At 39.9% G+C, this 18,090-nt stretch overlaps 1 protein-coding gene across 2 annotated transcripts; it reads right to left on the bottom strand.

Annotated features, from left to right (window-relative positions):
• Window positions 1–212: 212 nt before the first annotated feature.
• phf11 (PHD finger protein 11) lies at window positions 213–14,608 on the bottom strand. Of its 2 annotated transcripts, none has more exons than XM_017702993.2 (15): window positions 14,101–14,608; window positions 12,329–12,433; window positions 12,044–12,177; window positions 10,809–10,852; window positions 10,610–10,713; window positions 9,637–9,659; window positions 8,486–8,532; window positions 6,700–6,779; window positions 5,069–5,097; window positions 4,898–4,929; window positions 4,750–4,796; window positions 2,881–2,974; window positions 1,927–2,490; window positions 891–962; window positions 213–804 (listed from the first exon to the last, which is right to left on the bottom strand). In XM_017702993.2, exons 1-15 carry the CDS (start codon window positions 14,227–14,229, stop codon window positions 722–724), a joined length of 1,587 nt encoding a protein of 528 aa, XP_017558482.1. In that variant the 5' UTR covers window positions 14,230–14,608; the 3' UTR covers window positions 213–721. The 2 variants fall into 2 exon arrangements, with proteins under 2 accessions (XP_017558482.1, XP_017558483.1); XM_017702994.2 differs by having other exon boundaries at window positions 5,069–5,094.
• Between the last annotated feature and the right edge of the window lie 3,482 nt (window positions 14,609–18,090).

Here is an 18,090-nt window from a genome sequence, read left to right as displayed (position 1 = left end):
CTGGCTCTTTTAGCTTCTTATCTAGCTGACCAGCCTGGTTCTAATTAAGAAAGTAAGCTGCAAGCCCCTCAGTTTAAACAGAACCAGGTTCTAACTTCATCAGTAGACTCGGTGCTGCATGTAAGTAGAATTAGAGTCCAACAGTTTTTCGTACTGTGGTGCAGTGATACAGAATGCAGTTGTGAGGTGATCATGGGTGTGTGTATACTGTGGATTTTGGGACTCAAACTATCAGTTTTATTCCTTAATCATGCACATTCAGCAGAGGAAATGTAATTTGTTACCTTCCACTGCTGACTCTACCATGTCACAGTGCTGAGAAAGACCCACCAACCAAATAACAATTTTTAAATAGAAAATAAAAAGCCCAAGAAAATAAAAAAAAACCCAGAAAATGACAGGAAGCAGTCCACAGTGATGGGTACATCCCACTGCATGCATGACAAATCAATGTGTGCAACATACATGGCATCAGTGCGATCCAAGCTCAAAGTATGGTTTTAAATTTATCATGGATTTAACATATCACACTAAATATTGATCGTAATTATAAATGACTATTCTATTTGATGTGAAACAATTGTCTCTAGGCCTGAGATGATTATTACAATATCCAAACGAAGGTTCATTATTATGTACAGAGGACAGTTTTTCCACAGCTGGGGAGATTGCACTGAATATTGTCTATAAACAGCTGGGGTTACACTGTAAAATGATTATGTCAGCTGAGATGATTCAGCACGGCTCTGGCGTCCCTCAGCGCCTCTCTCTTCCTCTGCAGCTCCCTATCTCGTTCCTCAAAATCTGCAAACACAAAGAAGACAATCTTAGTAATTTACCAGAAATAATATACTCTATGAATGTGTATGATTGACAGTGTGATGTTGAACCTTGCTCCAGTTGTTTGAATATTGTAGGGAGCTTCCCAGATGCTTCCAGTATCCTCAGAGCGACAGCATGATCTGTGGAGTTAATAATAACAAAAAAAATTTAATTTCTGTATTCTGAATATGTATTCCCAATAATTGTATACATAATATATATACATACACAGACACACACACACAGACACACACACACACACAAAATTATTTATATATATAGTATATATTTATATATATATATATTAGTGTAGCATGCACGAGGCCTTTGCTCACTACATGCTTATATACGCACATAGGACAAAAAAATTGTCACGTGTAGGCAACATCGATGTTCAGCCACTCTTACATCAAAGAATTGTGCAATTAGGCCAGATTTCGTGGAGCCTTTCCTGGAGTGTCTTTGCCCACTGTAACCATGAGAAGTGAGCAAAGGCCTCTTGCATGCCTTGCTGCTCCATATGTTCATGGGATGCAGTTCTCTGCGGAGTGTTCTTTCAGAAATTGGTTGTGAAGGACCTCCATTGGCTTCTAGAAGCAATTACTGCCTGGAAGCAAAGCGATTTTTATTCACAAGCCGTAAAACACACCGCCAGTCCCTGTCCGTCAGTTTCGTTTTTCATCCACAATTCTGATGAGAATTTCCTGTAGACTGGGATTTTTGCCACTGCTGGTAGACCCATATGACCATATGCTTTGAAAAACCAATCACTTCTTTTTGCCAATCATTGACATCTGCTTTCCACTCATCGAAGAAGGCTCATTGCACTGTACCACCTTTTCTCAATCTATGAATCCTGTCACACACCCTGTAGGTATTTATGGCCTGATCATCCTCGTGCAGCGCCATCTGCAGGAGCCTGAAGTTACTACCACCTTAAACATGCAAGGTTTGTCCGGGGTGTGTGTGTGTGGGACAGGTGCAGGAATGGTCCAAAATTACATGGAACAAAATTCCGCTACATTAATGTACATTAAAGTTTACTTTATATATTGGAGATACAAGGTTTATCATAATACAGTATGTTGGGCAGCACATACTCACCCTGCTGTGTAGCATGCTGACCCTGCACCTTCTCCGCCAAGCTGCTGATCTGACGTGTGACCTCTGTGAATATGGCCTCCGTGCAGCCTACCTCATTACACCTCCTCCAGAAGACGGCAGCACCAGTTTCTGATATGCTTACTTCCTCTGTGCCTTCATTGGGGTGTGGGGACATGGTGGAGCCCCCTGGTGGTGCAGTGAGATCTAAGGGGCGATCAGTGGGTGTGGTCTTGCATTCTGGTGGGCCGTGTAATGTGTCTGGTGGGTCCTGGCATGCGGGATGAGCAGTTTGCTCACCTGGATCTTCACATGAGGGTGCAGTGGGACTGGACTGGTTGGGTGACCCTGCAGACTCAGCAGCAGCGACAACACCTGGTGGAGGGGAGTCAAGAAAGGGGCAGCTTTCTGGAGGTGTGTGTATTATTGCTATGGTGGTAGCATCATGGATGGGAGCTGCATTCTCAGGGGCCAATAGAAGTCCATTGCCATTACACACAGCAGCAGCAGCAGCAGCACCACCACCACCAGGCACAAAAGAAGGGGAATAGGGGCTGATACTGTTTTCTGGAGCAAAGAAACAAGAGCAATAAGATTTGACTGTATTAACCTCACTTAAAGTGATCAGTTATACCACTAGAAATAATCTACGCTGAACAGTGGATCAGTGGATCTGTTGTGTGTGTGTCTGTGAGACATACACTTAATGAAGCAGCCAGTAGATGCACATATGCCCACAACATTTCGATGTGTTTACATATTTAGTAAACTTTGTTTAAGTAAAGAAATAAAAATATTGAGGAAGAAACTTACAGTAGTTCCTGAACAATAATCCAAATATTAATAAATATATAAGAAGCTTATGGTTTAAGGGCTCAGTGACTAGTATAAACAAAGCAATACTGTGACAGCATTTATGCACTCATGTGGATGTGTTTGTGTATGAAGGTAACACACCCGATTCAAGGGAAGGTCCCGAGTCCATGATAACATTGAATGACACATTCTCATGCCGGTACTCTGTTTGTAACAAACTTGGAGACTTGGCACCCTGGGAGATAATCAGAGAGAGTATAATAGAGTTAAAAGAGAATGGTTAGACTGGTATTTGTGTATTTTGCATGCAGGTATTATTGTTGTCATCATGCAATGCTGGCAGCATGGCAGCAGCAGCAGCTAATGTGACGATAGTGCCATGGCAGTTCTGTTTTGAAAAAATAATTAAGTATTAAAAAATACTATTATTTTCTTATTTAAAACCACAGGCATGTTGTAGTCACATTATTTGGTAAGTCTAGGACAGATTCTAATTTCGCCAGAGGGGGCGACAAAGCCATACAAGCATTTCACACAGAGTCACACACAAATGACTACTTTTGAAAACATATAAAGGCTGTTTTTATGCCAAGTTTGTTTGGTAACTTAGTTTCACACTACAACAGCTAACGTGCGGGATTTGTTTACTGGTCAGAAACTTAGTTAATTCATTAGTTCTCAATAAGAGGACTTTTATTACATATCTCCTGGGCTCATGTGTTTGGTGGGCCCCTCTCTGGCTACCTGTTTTGGGTGGCAGGTGACACAAAACAATTACAAGAATACGCATAAATTAACAAGAGTGCAGATTAACATAAACCCAGCAACAAACATGACAATTGAAGTGGAATGTCAATTACAAGCCAGGCCCAACATTTGGTGCCTGACCTCACAAATGCTGATTTGACTGAACGGACTCAAATTCCCACAGACACCTTAAAATCTTGTAGAAAGCTTCCCAGAAGAGTGAAGGCCGTTCTCTCTCAGAAGGTAGACTCCAGATTAACTCCAGATTAAGGCTCATGATTTTGGACTGGGATGTCCAACAAGCTCATATGGTCAAGTGATGGTCAGGTGTCCACCTTTTGGCCATAAAGTGTCTGTCTAATAGAAAGCCATTTATGTTCAGGCATAGGTGGCATGATTGCACTGTAAGGTGTATAGAAGGCATAGCCGTATGATATATGTCTTGTCTAATGTGATGGTCCTACCTTGCCAAAGTCCTGTTGTAGTGTACTCCCTACATAAAACTATAGCTATGATATCAAAAATGCTACCAGCATTAAATTTGCAGGTGGGTTATTTTAATAGCTGCTGTTACCCTGTCAGAGGGTAAATAGCAATATCAAGCCTGTACCATGAAATTGGATAAGGCTCCCTGTCTGTAAATATATAAATATATAATATACTGATTGTTGATTGTTGTTGTTAGTGTAATATCTCCATATCATTATCGTCAGTATATTTGATTTTCTACAGTAAATTAAAAATAAAAATGTTTTGCTCCGCATGTATTTGTTTTCTCATTATATATATCTATCATTATAAATACCGTTTTTGGATACAGTTATACAGCACTACTACATCGTGCTGTGTCTCAAGGAGACGATGTCACATGACCGCTACAAAGAAATTATGCGGCAACAATTTGTTGTCGGCTTATATAATAAAATTTGTCAATGTATTTATGGACAAATTCTGCCCTCCGTTCCTTTTCAAGAAAACGGCCTTAGACAGATCCCCAAAACCCAATTGTGACCAGACAAGACATGATCCCTGAGATGATTTCATCAAGAGGCGCGGCCAACATAATGAAACTTAACTAATTCTAGGTTACTATGTGATGTTAATGATGTGCGAATGTGCAGTAGGACTCTCAATAGGTAGGATAAAAAAGTCGTCTGGGTTTTGTGTTTATGGTCCAAAAACTGCAATTGTATTTTCACTTAGTGGTTGATAGAGGAAGGATGCAGGATGGCATGTGACTTGGCACGGTCCACAGGCACTTACCTCCTCCACGTCTGTTTCATCATCATCAACACTAGCAAAAGAAACTCCTGGACAGAAAAAAGAAGCGTTTTAGTATTTATCCAATGCGCTGCTGTGATGATGCAGCCATGCTTTTTCTATTACAGACATAACTACATGCTGTTGTTACCTGAGGTATCTGCTCTGGGCTCCTCCTTGTCCCTGTTTCAAGAAATAATAGGTCACAATGGATTCATAAAAAGAAGCACCTGATTAAGCGTAAGCATTGCCTGAGTATCTAACGTCCAGAGGCAGTTGGATAGTGTTGTATACTGTTTATGCAAATATGAGATGTACATACCTCTCATCTTCAGGGACAGGAGTCGACTGCTGAGAACAGAAGGTTTGGAACTTTAGGGCCAAAAATATAACTGCCAAGTCACGCTCAGAAAGTAAGCAGCAAACAGGAGGATTCCCACTTCCCAAGCCTACTACACTCCTTGGCCTAGTCTAAATTATAAAGGTTTTTAATGCTGGTTTTGAGCTGGTCAGAGTCCAGGTTTAAACCCTAAAGAGAATATTTGGTCTCATATTAAACACAACCTACAGCGAGATTCACTCGAAAGAGGCCCCAAATATTCTGCAATAACTCTCTCTAGGACGAAGCAATCTGAACGAAACAACATGCAAAGTGCTACTCAGTATATGGAGCATCGAAGAACTCAGGATGCCCTGTGTCGGAGCGATGAGGTAGATGCCAGAGAGCCATCATGACGTTTAACCTGTTTGCAATTTCTGGGTGCACATCCCTGTACCCCTTCACGCGTCTGGCAGAAAACGGAGATCACTTCCAGCATCGCATGTAATGCAATCGATTGCACACACATTAAGGTATGTAGCGCATTTGTTTGGCTCGCATTGTTTCATCCGAATGGGAGTTACAACAGAATATTCAGGGCTCAGCAATGTTTTCGAAACTGTTTCAAGCCATCAGAGCTAAGTGGAAAAATACTGACTCTTCTTTCCGTAAAAGGCTGTCTGCAGATTTACACACAAAACTTCAACGTTTAAAGAAGTTAAAGGGAAAAACAGAGAACACGCTTCTGCACGTTTTAATGCACTAAATATTTAGTTTTTATTTATTTATTTATTTGATTGGTTAGTGTTTATTTGCTGATTTTAACATAAAATGTGACCTGTGCAGAAGTTATGGCACATATATTTTGTTCTTTTGTGAATATGTGAAACTCAGCATTTAAATATAACATTAAAACTAAACTAAAACTAAAATTTGCAGAAATGTCCTGTTTACTGTTGAGTATGTGGTAAAAAAATGTAGCCTGTGCAAAAGTTATGGCATAATTTGATGGCTGGATGGATATATATATATTTTTTTTTAATCTACATTACACTCAGCTAATTAAAATGAGCAGAAATGTCCTTTTTAAGTGTGCTCACTGTGGAGACTATGCTAACTTAATAAAAAATTTAAAATAAATTGTGGTCTGTGCAAACATTGTGGCTCATTTTATGTTTTTTTTTTTTTAATCCATATTCCTGTGCACTAAAATTTGCAGAGATATGTTTGTGTGTTCCCTGTAGAAGATGTGTGAACTTTTTGAACTTAAAACGTCACGTGACGGGGGTGTTCATACTTTTGCATATGGCTGTTCACTTTACTGATCCATTTTGCAAACTGGTCATTTTGCTGGCTCTCTGTACACTCAAGCATTGGGTGTCTAGCCTTTTAGTAGATCTAGGATTTATTTGAAAGTCAAACACAGTTTGCTCTTTTTATATCAAACTCTGAATTGAGCTTATGAGCAGATAACCGTTTCAGCGGTCTCACAGTTTCAGGCCCAGCTAAACGCTGCTTCGCTATAGGCAATGATGTGGTTGGGGTACACAGTCTATTTCCCTGAAACATAATAAAAGAATAAGAACTAAAATGAATAGCAAATTCAAACTGGAGCCGTGTGTGGTGGGACTTACCCCATGCTGTTTCGGAGGGGTGATTTCTTCCGGATCTAATTCTATTCGTCCAAACGTGGGGTCAACGTCATTAGGTTCGTCTGAAGCACAGAATAGACACTTTATACAGACCTCTTAACAAGCTTTGAGTATTGAGTACCTTTTAATTTGGTACTTGCATCAAGGCAAACTGTGCTCTTGCAACAGATTCCCTTAAGTTGTAGTTGTAGTTAAAGTTATAGGTGAACTCACTCTGAACATCCAGTTTATTGACCAGTTAGGTGGCCATTTTATCACAAACACCAACCATAAAGGTGGACTTTGCAGGTTCACTTACAGACTTCAGTCTCTGTTTCTGCACAACTGATCAGCACATTCATCAGTGGAAAGGGTCCACTATGGGACCACTGCAGACCATATATGAGCATTTTTGACTTTGTTTACACTAACACTACACTAACAGACTTAACTAACATCACATCACATTCAAGGGAAAATGCAGTGATTTTTCAATTTTCCTGCATAATTTTATACTTAAGATTCAAGAGTTTTAAGATGTAAACAGAGTCACTCAGAGTGGCTTGGTGTGAAACGCTCTGTTCTAGAGAAACTTGCCGAGTCAGGATTGTTCACAGTGGTGGTGATAGGAACCAGACGTCCACCTCTAAATCCACCTCACATTGTTTCATGAAAGTTTTCAGACCTTTTTTTGGCCTAAAATTTCTTAAAAATCTATTCATGGCGCAGAGGGACACGCAGAGTCTTCTTATCATTATAATCATAGCATATGGAAAGTCACAGGTAAATAAATTGGCCATGTTTGTGATGTAGACATTATGACCCCTGGTTCCCATCAGGACCATTGTATGGTTTGACATTGAATGGTTTGACTTATAATGAATAATGTGTGTTAATATTTATATTATAAATATATTTATATTTGTCATGTAATAAAAAATAATACTTTACTTTTAATGTAAGTCAATGGAACCAGACATTTCATATTGTCATATTGGGTCATTTCTCCATTCAGGTGTTTTCAGATTATGCCAAAAACTGAAAAACGTCAAAAAAGGATACACGAGGTATCTTGAGGTAACAGTGATATACAGTATATACCCTATGTGGTCTCTCACATTAAACACAAACTAGCTTGGCAACTATTTTCAAGTGTTTAAAGCCATCACTGCTGAGTGGAACAATATTGATGCTTATTCAATACTAAGTTACTTTGTCTATTCATTTAACAATTTGTTTGCTAACGACACTGAAAGCTTAATGCTGCCATCTTAGCCGTGTTAGCCGAAGCTGAGTATGCTTAATTTGTGACAAGAACACAGATTTTACCAAAATAAAATATTTCAAAGTGTAATTGTATAACAATTTTTATTATTAGGTTAGATTGAGATTGGTACTTGGTATTTGGTATCAGCTGATGCTTAAGGATCGGGTATCGGTTTTGGAAGGGAAAAGGTGTAACGGTCCATCCACAGAAGGATGAGCTGAGCTAAATTGAGCTGAACTTCTCATTGCTTTTTGTTAGCCACAGAGTGCTGCAACTCTGGACTGCTGCCATGTCAATGTCACTGCTTTGGTGAGAATGGGGCACCAGCCAAATCATATCAGGACAGTGGTGGTCCTAGTATATCCCTTTTCAACTGATGAATGAGGTAAAGGTGCCTTCATAAACTGTGCAGCAACAGAGGAGCTGCAGACAGTGCAAACTTACAAAGTGCAACTCAGTTTGTACATGAAACAATCAACATTCTCTTCTAAGGGGCTTCCCCCTCGCTGAGAGACAACTCACCAGAGTCAGAGATAACCACCTCAGACTTCCTTTTCCTGCTTCGGGACCTTAAAGAAACAAAGAAGAACATCGGAAATGTGTGATGTTTTCAGGATTTGTAGATCCATAGAAAAATAGCAACAACAACAACAACAACAACAACAACAACAACAACAACAACAACAACAAACAAACAAACAAACACATACACATTCCCCCAATATACAGTCCACTCCATCATTACTGGCACCCCTAATAAAAAGAGTTAAAAAATTCAAATTAGCTTAGTGAATTAGTTTAGTGTCACACTCCAGAAGGTCCAGAATCTCAAAGAATAGTCCAGCCTTTAACTGAAGTAAATTTAATTTAATCTTAATTAAGAAATAATTCCCGAAACCACATGTGGCACACTGAGTCTTCTCCTGCAACATCTTATAAAGTTGGAGAAAACCATTTTTGTGTTGATCTGGACATATTTTTTGGATCTTTGCCCTGTTGGAAGATCCAGTGATGACCAATTTAAGGTTCTTATCAGAGGCACACTTGGCCAGAGCGATGGGCAGCCCTGTCCACAGCACGAAAATTGTGGGACTAATAAAGGATTATCTTATCTAGAACACGGCTCAAGTCAAAGTCCCAGTAGTGTTTCACAAATTGCAGGTGCTTACGTCTGTGGTCAGATGACAAGAAAGGCTTTCTACATATACCTTCCAAATAACCTGTTGGCAAGGAGGTGGCGTCTGGTAGTTCTGGAGACTTGGTGACCCAAAGATGCTACTTTTTTCTGTAATACTCCAACAGTGATCCTTGGGGATTATTTGCATCTATGGCCATCCTCTTCACTGTGTGGGGGAGGGGCAAAAAAACCTTGGGTCCTTGTCCGAGCAGGTTTGTCACATTTCCAGTTCTGAATTCTGTTCTCTTGTCTTTCCATTTCTGAAAAATAACTAAGGGAGTTTGATTTCTGGATAACCTGATTTTATATATATATATATGTATATAGTTTTATATATTTCTTGATAACTTAAAAGGTTGAATTCTTCTCATTTTGTCCATGTGAGATCAAGCTAATTGACCAAAAGGTGAATTTATTATAACTCTTTTTACTTTTCTTTACCAGGTGCCAATAATTGTGGAGGGGACTGAGCATCCCATTATACACCCACACGTACCTTATATTTGTGCTGGAATCGCTCTGTTGAAAAAATATAAAAGGAAAAGTAGTAAAACAGACAAGTCGTGTTATTTGGTTAATTAAAAAGCAACTTCATTCTATGTATATGCTGAATTTGACCTGGGATAAGACCTGCCTGCCTTACTGCCCTGCCTCTCCTCGCTCCTCTCTGACCTCCACAGCTGACCTTCTGCTGCAAAGCCAAAGCTTCACTGATTTGTTATGAGCATGCGGACTGAAAAAAAGCTGGGGCAATACAGAGGGTCAAAAGTACTAAGCCAGGGGTCTCAGTCTCAAATTACATGGGGGCCACTAGCCAAGTAGTCTTCCTAAAGGGGGGTGCGGCTGAACACTGCAGGGGTTGTAGTGTCCCATGTGTTTACTAGCAAGCACCACAAACCACTACCACTACTACTGCTACTAATAGTGGTGGAATCTCTGGTGGAAATGGGTAATTGCATGCAACACGCAGAACAGTAATTTGTAGCATGAGTTGTTGTGCTTCAGACCCCTGCAGTGAATCCGATAGCGACTGTGTTGAAAGAGTATTTGAAGAGCGCTCACTCAAAACCTGTTGAACGTTGCATCTTCTGAGGATGTGACTGAACTGTCATCGTATCTTCATCAGTATAATGTTGATTGTGGATTTTAGGCCTAACCATTGAGCCGAACCTTCTTTCTGAGCATGTGCATGTGAAGTTAATTGATAAAGACGTGGACCAAAGTTCCTGCGAAATTCGACCTCCTCTGACTTTTAAATGATTATTTCAGGCTTTACAGGGCGACTCACAGCAGCACATGCACACCGTATTTTGTTGAGTTTATTTGTCTCCTGACAAATAATCTTACACAGGACTGCTTTAAATCAGGGAGGTGTGGGAAGTATTCGCCTAATTTTCAGGGTGACAGCAGGTAAGCACCTCCCAGGACTTAGATATGTGTGGCTGTATGTCTGTTTACAGAGCACTGACCTCAGATGATGTTCCTGCATAACTGCTGTCTAGCCTGGGTCTCTTTGAGCCGTTAGATCCAGCACTAGAACGAGATGATTCATTCACCAAACCGTGCAGCCTCTCTGACGAACACACAGAAACAAAAATACATGTCATGATTTCTCTTATTTTAACAAATAATAGTTTCACATACAGAGGTTGTGCTTAAAACACTTACCAGGAGTTTTGGTGCGCTTTGGATCATGCTTTACACAGTACAGTCTGAAAGAGGTTAGTCAAATATTTCAATAGTAAAATATCATTGATAACAACATATTCAAAGTTTACTCTGAGGAAGCAGACGTGCCAACAGTCAGAGATCATCCATCATTTGCTTAATTTCACGTAAAAATGGTCATTTATTTCGAATTTCTAATGAATTTCAAATTTTGACTTATTTCATTTCCAGTCTAAACAAAAAGCATTAAGCACAAAACATTCATTTTCCAGGAGATATTTCTGATGAAATCAGATATGAGATAATCTACTTGTGTAAAGAAGTGGAAAGTCAAAGGAAAGTAAATGAAAAGACGGGAGTTTCCGAAACTGGAGTTCCAAAAGCTACACGGGCCTCCTAACAACCACCTGGAAGTTAGTGGACCACCAAAACCAATCTTGCCTCTGATCTTAAAAAATCCACAGCCATCCTTCCACTGTGAGAAGACCACTCAGCGCTATGGGTCTGAAAGGATGTGTAGCTGTCAAGCAGCCCTCACTGACTGAGATAAATAGGACAAGCAAAGAACCTGCTGGTGTTCTCTGAACAACGGACTGACCACCACGAAGTCCAGGCCTCAACATCACTGAATGCATTTAGGATATCTTGGTTCCTGAGAGGCAGCCAACTTCGAAGACTGAACTTTGAGGGGTGGGGGAAAATATCCCTGCAGATTTCTTTGAAAAGCTGGCAAGAATGGAAGCTGTAATGAGCTCTAATTAAGAGACCCTTATTAGTCCCACAACAGGGAAATTTCACCTCCGCATTTAACCCATCCGTGAAGTGAAACACCACATACACACTAGCGAACACACACACACTCACACACACACACTAGAGGACAGTGAGCAGCCCTGTGTACAGTGCCCAGGGAGCAGTTGGGGGTTAGGTGCCTTGCTCAAAGGCATCTCAGTCAAGTACTGTCAGCTCTGGGGATCAAACCGGCAACATTCTGGTCAGAGGGCCGGTTCCCTAACCTCCAGCCTACGACTGCCCATAAGTGGACACACTATATACCGAACAATTTGGTATTTTATTCAGGTATTGAGGCTTCTTTGTAGTTTTCTGTTAAATATGTTTTCTGCCTTTTTCCTGACACTAAAAAATAAAAACACTTAATTGCCCTAGAAATCAAATAAATGAAAAGTGGTCTCTGACTTTTGCACAGAACTGTATAGCAACTGTAAGTTTCCTACGTGAAGAACCCTTTGGACATTTTCTCCACAGCTCTCGCATGGTCCTCTATGGCACATGGGTAATGGTAAGAGCGCTTACATCGGCGCATCTCACATCCTGCTGTAGCTCCCTTTTCCCCACAGAGGTGGCATTTCTAATAATGGCATAAAAATAATGGGTTTAATATTTACAATTGCATCCTATATAACTTACAATGATGCTACATTAATAACCAGATAGATGCAAAGTAACCTACTCTGTAAACAATTCAGTTATATCTATGGAAGTGTTTGTAAGAGACGTACTAGTTTTCTTCCTCTGATGTATTCCTGTCTCACGTCATTTACATCAAAGCCAAACAAGTCATCAAAGGATGGAGAATTCCTGCAGTAGATCCCAGACGAATATATCTGAAAGACAGACAGACAGAGCAATGAACTTATTCATTAAATCAACTCATATGTTTCAAAATACTGATACATCCTCCAACAAACACAAGATACATTCACATCTTAGCGGCCCTGAAGACCATCAGTCTTAAGGCAGCTCAGAACATTATTAATATACTACAGATTATACAATAACTACCATGATCGATTCAGTTACTATGGTGAATATATATATAACAACATATACATACAAATATAAAATTCAAACACAGAGTGCTGTTAATACCTCCTAAATACTCAATAAATTATATACAAACATTTAGTAACTTTAGTAAGTTTTTTGTAAATTTAGTATTCAGTAGCTACTATAAATGATTAAGTAACTGGTTGAATACATTTTTTATATATTTCGTGTATCTGTACTGAAGTTTCTCCATTTCTGGGCGACTTTTTCCTTTCACTCCACCACATTTCAGAGTCTAATATCTGACTTTTTACTACATTTTGAGAAATCTGTCGTTCCTTTTGGTTTCTGTGTGTATAAAAACGTAACATGTCAAAACGAAAGAAGCGCAAAGCCAGAGCACCAATCAGGGCCCAGCGGTCACTTTGTTTAGAGCTGGTTTTGACCTGTTGGTCATACAGACCCAGTGCAGCACGCGGTTCAACGTCAGCGCAGCAGCGTAAAACTTTGGGAGAGTCTGTTCAACATAAATGATGAACTAACCTAACTTTGTGTAAATAGAGCTCAATATAGAAATATGTCCACATATGCAGTCGAGACTGACGCGGCTTTTTTCTGAATTTCTACAAACACCATTTCATTTTATAGTAAATGAGTTTGGGCTGGTTTATGTTTATGAACAGACGCCTACAGATCAACATAGTAAAGGAGCTCATCTGTGATCCTGAGTTTAAAGCCAGTTTTTATTCAACTTAAACTTGGAACTAAGTTGTAAATAAATCTGAAACTGAAACTTTGCTTGTGTGTAAAAAGTGATTTCAGAGCCACTCGGTTCTCCCTGATGGAAACTGTTTACCTTCAGTGTTTTGTGCTTCTGATCATTTTAATAGACGTCAGCGTCACTAATTAATGACGTTCTATTAAAAGACTGGTTTACCAAGAGAGACGCTGGAGGACTTTCACCTGAAATGAGTTCATGAAGCCAGTCTGGTTATAAAAATGATGACAGGACATCAGAGCCAGAATTACTCTTTTAGTACTTTTACTTTATACTTAAGTACATTTGAAGGGAAATACTTTAGTACTTTTTAGTCAAGTGGAGGTCTAAAATGAGGAACTTCTACTTCTACTGGAGGAATATTTTACCTTGGGGGTCTCTACTTTAACTCAGGTACATGGTTTGTGTACTTCGTCCAGCTCTGAGTGTGAGAATCTGAAATGTGGCCCACCTACAGACCCCAGTGGTTTAGGTGTTACTACACTGTAATAAAGACGTGTTGAGTAACTAAAGCTGCTTGAGTTCTGAGTTCAGGGAGTTAAATAAAGTCTCAATAGTTAACAGAACCAGAACCTGAGGTTCTGTCACTTCATGTTTAAGCTAAAAAAAGAGTTTTAATCAGCAAATCTTCACCGTCGTTACAGTTTAGTCCCAAACTGGGCCTAATAGCCTGCAGTAAACTGGAATAACTGGTTTCCTGGTGTAGAAAGACTGGAGTGGACTTGCCAGGCAGTTCTGATGAGCTGAGATTCCTCCTTTAGACGACAGAGGTCCCGTGGTTTCGTTCTCGTCCGCCAGATTACACAGAATACACCTCACATCTGCCGAGGGGCTGCCTTCTTCACTCAGACCCATCCTGAAATCCTCAGATCCTCAAATCCTCAAACAGGGGCTCACAGCGCAGCAACACCTCCGAGGACCCCTCAGCACCGACAGCTCCACCTTTCACAGCCAGTTTCGGTTTCGTTTCGTCGTCAACAGCCGCACTAAGTTTCTGAAGGCGACACTAACCACATTATTACTGTCTGGCTGAGTCCGTCAGCAGCGCGGAGAGAGGCCGACACGCGGCCAGTCCGGCTACACGCAGGGTCGTTTCATAAGCGGCGCGTGTCATAAAATATCCCGAGAACTTGTATATCTGCGAACTTATACGAGCTTATCAGAGTGAAACAGAGTAATCGACTCCAGAACGGACGACGTTCTCTCCCTCTCTCCGTTCCAGTATTACGCTAGGCGCTCGTGCCAGATTTCACAATAAAAGCATTTTGTTGTGGCAAAACAAGAAAGTATTGTGTTAGTCAGTGACGGACGAAGTACACAAACCATGTGCTTGAGTTAAAGTAGAGACACCCAAGGTAAAATATTACTGCAGTAAAAGTAGAAGTTCCTCCCTTTAGATCTCCACTTGAGTAAAAGCATTTACCTTCAAATGTACATAAGTATCAAAAATAAAAGTACTTAAGTATTTACCTTCAAATGTACATAAGTATCAAAAATAAAAGTACTTAAGTATTTACCTTCAAATGTACTTACGTTATCAAAAATAAAAGTACTTAAGTATTTACCTTCAAATGTACTTACGTATCAAAAATAAAAGTACTTAAGTACCAAAAGTAAAATTATTTACCTTCAAATGTACTTAAGTACCAAAAGTAAAAGTACTTAAGTATTTACCTTCAAATGTACTTAAGTACCAAAAGTAAAAGTACTTAAGTATTTACCTTCAAATGTACTTACGTATCAAAAATAAAAGTACTTAAGTATTTACCTTCAAATGTACATAAGTATAAAAAATAAAAGTACTAAAGTATTTACCTTCCAATGTACTTAAGTATAAAGTAAAAGTACTAAAAGAGTAATTCTGGCTCTGATGTCCTGTTATCATTTTTATAACCAGACTGGCTTCATGAACTCATTTCAGGTGAAGATCCTCCAGCGTCTCTCTTGGTAAACCAGTCTTTTAATAGAACCTCATTAATTAGTGATGCAAACACCAATGCTCACGGGGCCAGAACTAACTGTTGTACAAAGTGTATCACAACATTCACGTTTACAGTCCTCCTCTGTAAAAACCTAACTTGACAGAGGCATTTTGTCAACTTGACAGTGAAGTTCACAAAAGTAAATGACAGCTACCACCTAATGGAATAAGCCTTTCTAAATGTTTATGTAGGTTTATGTCAGCCGTCATTACAGGCTTATGTCATTATGATGTTGCCTTATGAACAAGACACAAGACTTGCTACATTATGGAGGGATTTGAACCATTATTAACTCTCAGTGCAGCAGCTTTGTCAGCACTTCGTCAGCTGTACGTGGTGGTAGGCCAGCAAAATAAACCATAATGCAAAGTACAGCTGTTACAGCTTGTTTTACTCATATAACTACAGCCATGTTCATACTGTAAAGCATAGTCTCAACTACCTACTGAATGTGTGGTCTTAACCCAGCTGTTAAGCTTGTATTTGCCCACCAGAGGGCGACATAGACCACACGGTGAACCGGAGGAGCTCACTTTTGCCTGCATTTCTTAATGTTTCTTTATGTTTCTTGTTAATTGTTTTTGGTTGATGAAGGAAAACGTCCGTATTTTTACCACTGTTGAAATATAGTCAGGTTTTCTGAGCTGGAAATATTCGGGTAACTTGGAAGTTTTCGGATCAACTACAGAATGTCAGCATGTGCAGTTGTGTGCAAAAGTTTGGGCGCCCCTGGTCAAGTGACAGTTTGTTTACCTTCTAAGTGAAACACGTGAACACGTCCTCTGCAGAGAGCATGCTTCTGCACATTTAAGTCCACTTATTACTGTTATTTACTGAATTTAAGCCTCGGAGATCTAAACCTTTTTTTCCACTTTTTGGTTCACCTGGTCTCCACGTATAATAATGCTTGTATAACACCAACCCTGCAAGACCTAATCAAGTTATATACATCTTTTTGGCCAATCAGAGTACGCGTGCTGCACTGATGCCGTGTGAATGTATAAATAGCTGTATGACCATAAAGACAACAGAAAAACTAAAACAGAAGGTTTTTGGCTTTTAAAAAATACACTCTAACTAACACATATCAACAGAGAAGTCATTCAGTCACTGTTTATTTGCTGGATTTAACATTTGTTTAAACATTTTATATGTTATGCTTTTTTAATATGCTAAATTTTATGCGTCATGTCATATTTTATATTTTAGGACTTTAAGATGTTAAATTTAACAAACAAATATAAGATCTTCACAAAAATTTACAGATAATTAAATTTTTATGGGTTGTGGCATATTTTATAATTTATGCTATTTCTAATATGATAAAATAAGCAAATAAATAAAAAATATGCATTAAAATTCACAGAATTTCCTGCTAAGTGGATGTGCTTTAGTGGAATTTGTTTTCAAAAAAAAAAAAAAAAAAAAATCAACATAACATTTGATTAGGGGTCCCTAAACTTTTGACTTGAAGTCATCTTTTCAAAGCAAACTAATGCCCACACACGTTTTGTCTGGTCACCCCCTCAGGGCATTAATTGTGGTTAATGTGACGTGGAGTTATAGCCCCTCTGACCTTTGCTGCCTCACAGGCCTCATAACTGCGCTTATTTACATGTTAACCATGCAGTCTCCCTCCCTCTGCCACTCAGGCATTGTGACACACAATGAGGCACATGCCAGGCTGAAGACTTCAGCTTCAGCTTCAGCGCCACTCCTTCTCCATTGTGTGACTGAGGCTATAATAATGAGGGGCCCTGTCGTTTATCTGAACGTGACTCGACACGAATGAAAAGGTCAATTGTTCAAACGGCTTAAAGGCAAGACAGACGTCGCGGCAGATGTCTTACACATGGACATTCACGGCACACAAAGTAAAATAGAGCTACACTGACTCCAGAACAAAAGTCTGGACAGGCGATGAGACAATCTCCTACTCGCTCTCGACCGTACCCGGGTCATAAACCAACGGCCTTCAGCTTTTGACGACAGCACCAGATGTGTTTTCACATGCTTCTGCAGATCATAAAGAACGGGACTGGACAGGATGTGGAGTTGTACGTATGTCCCATGTGTATGATATATACGTGGCGTACTGTGTGAAAGTCAGAGACCACACGTCTATTATTTCATTTCCAGTCATGATCGGGAAGACCACCAAAAGCCTCACTATCAGAGATATATCATTCATCTTTAAGAGAGAGGAGAAAATCAAGCTGCTTCAGATCTGAAAATATCCACAGGTGTTTGTCCATCCTTCCACTGTGAGGAGACCACTCAGGGCTATGGGTCTGAAAGGATGTGTAACTGTCAATAAATCAGAAGACAAAAAAGGAGAGCATTTGCAAATCAAAAAAGCTGCTGGTGGACAGTGGACCACCCCGAAGTGGTGATGACTCATGCTTCTGTATCTGGCAGTCTCACGGACAAGCCTGGGTTTGGCAAATGAAGGAGAACATTACCTGCCTGACTGCATTGTGCTAGTTGTAAAGTTTGGCAGAGGAGGGATGATGCTATGGGGCTGTTTTTCAGTGGTGGCCTAGAACCCTTAGTTCCAATGAAGGGAAATCTTAATGCTTCAGCAGACCAAGACATTTTGGACAGTTGTACGCTTTGAGCTTTTTGAGAACAGTTTGGGGAACTTTTCTGTTCCAGCATGTCTGCCCCAGTGGTCCATAAATGCTTGTCTGGGTGAGTTTGATCTTGTCGAAAGATTCCCAGAAGAGTGGAAGCT

This window comes from Pygocentrus nattereri, chromosome 6 (genome assembly GCF_015220715.1).
Source record: "Pygocentrus nattereri isolate fPygNat1 chromosome 6, fPygNat1.pri, whole genome shotgun sequence".
NCBI classification, from domain to species: Eukaryota; Metazoa; Chordata; class Actinopteri; order Characiformes; family Serrasalmidae; genus Pygocentrus; species Pygocentrus nattereri.
This window is presented reverse-complemented; position numbering and strand designations above follow the sequence as displayed.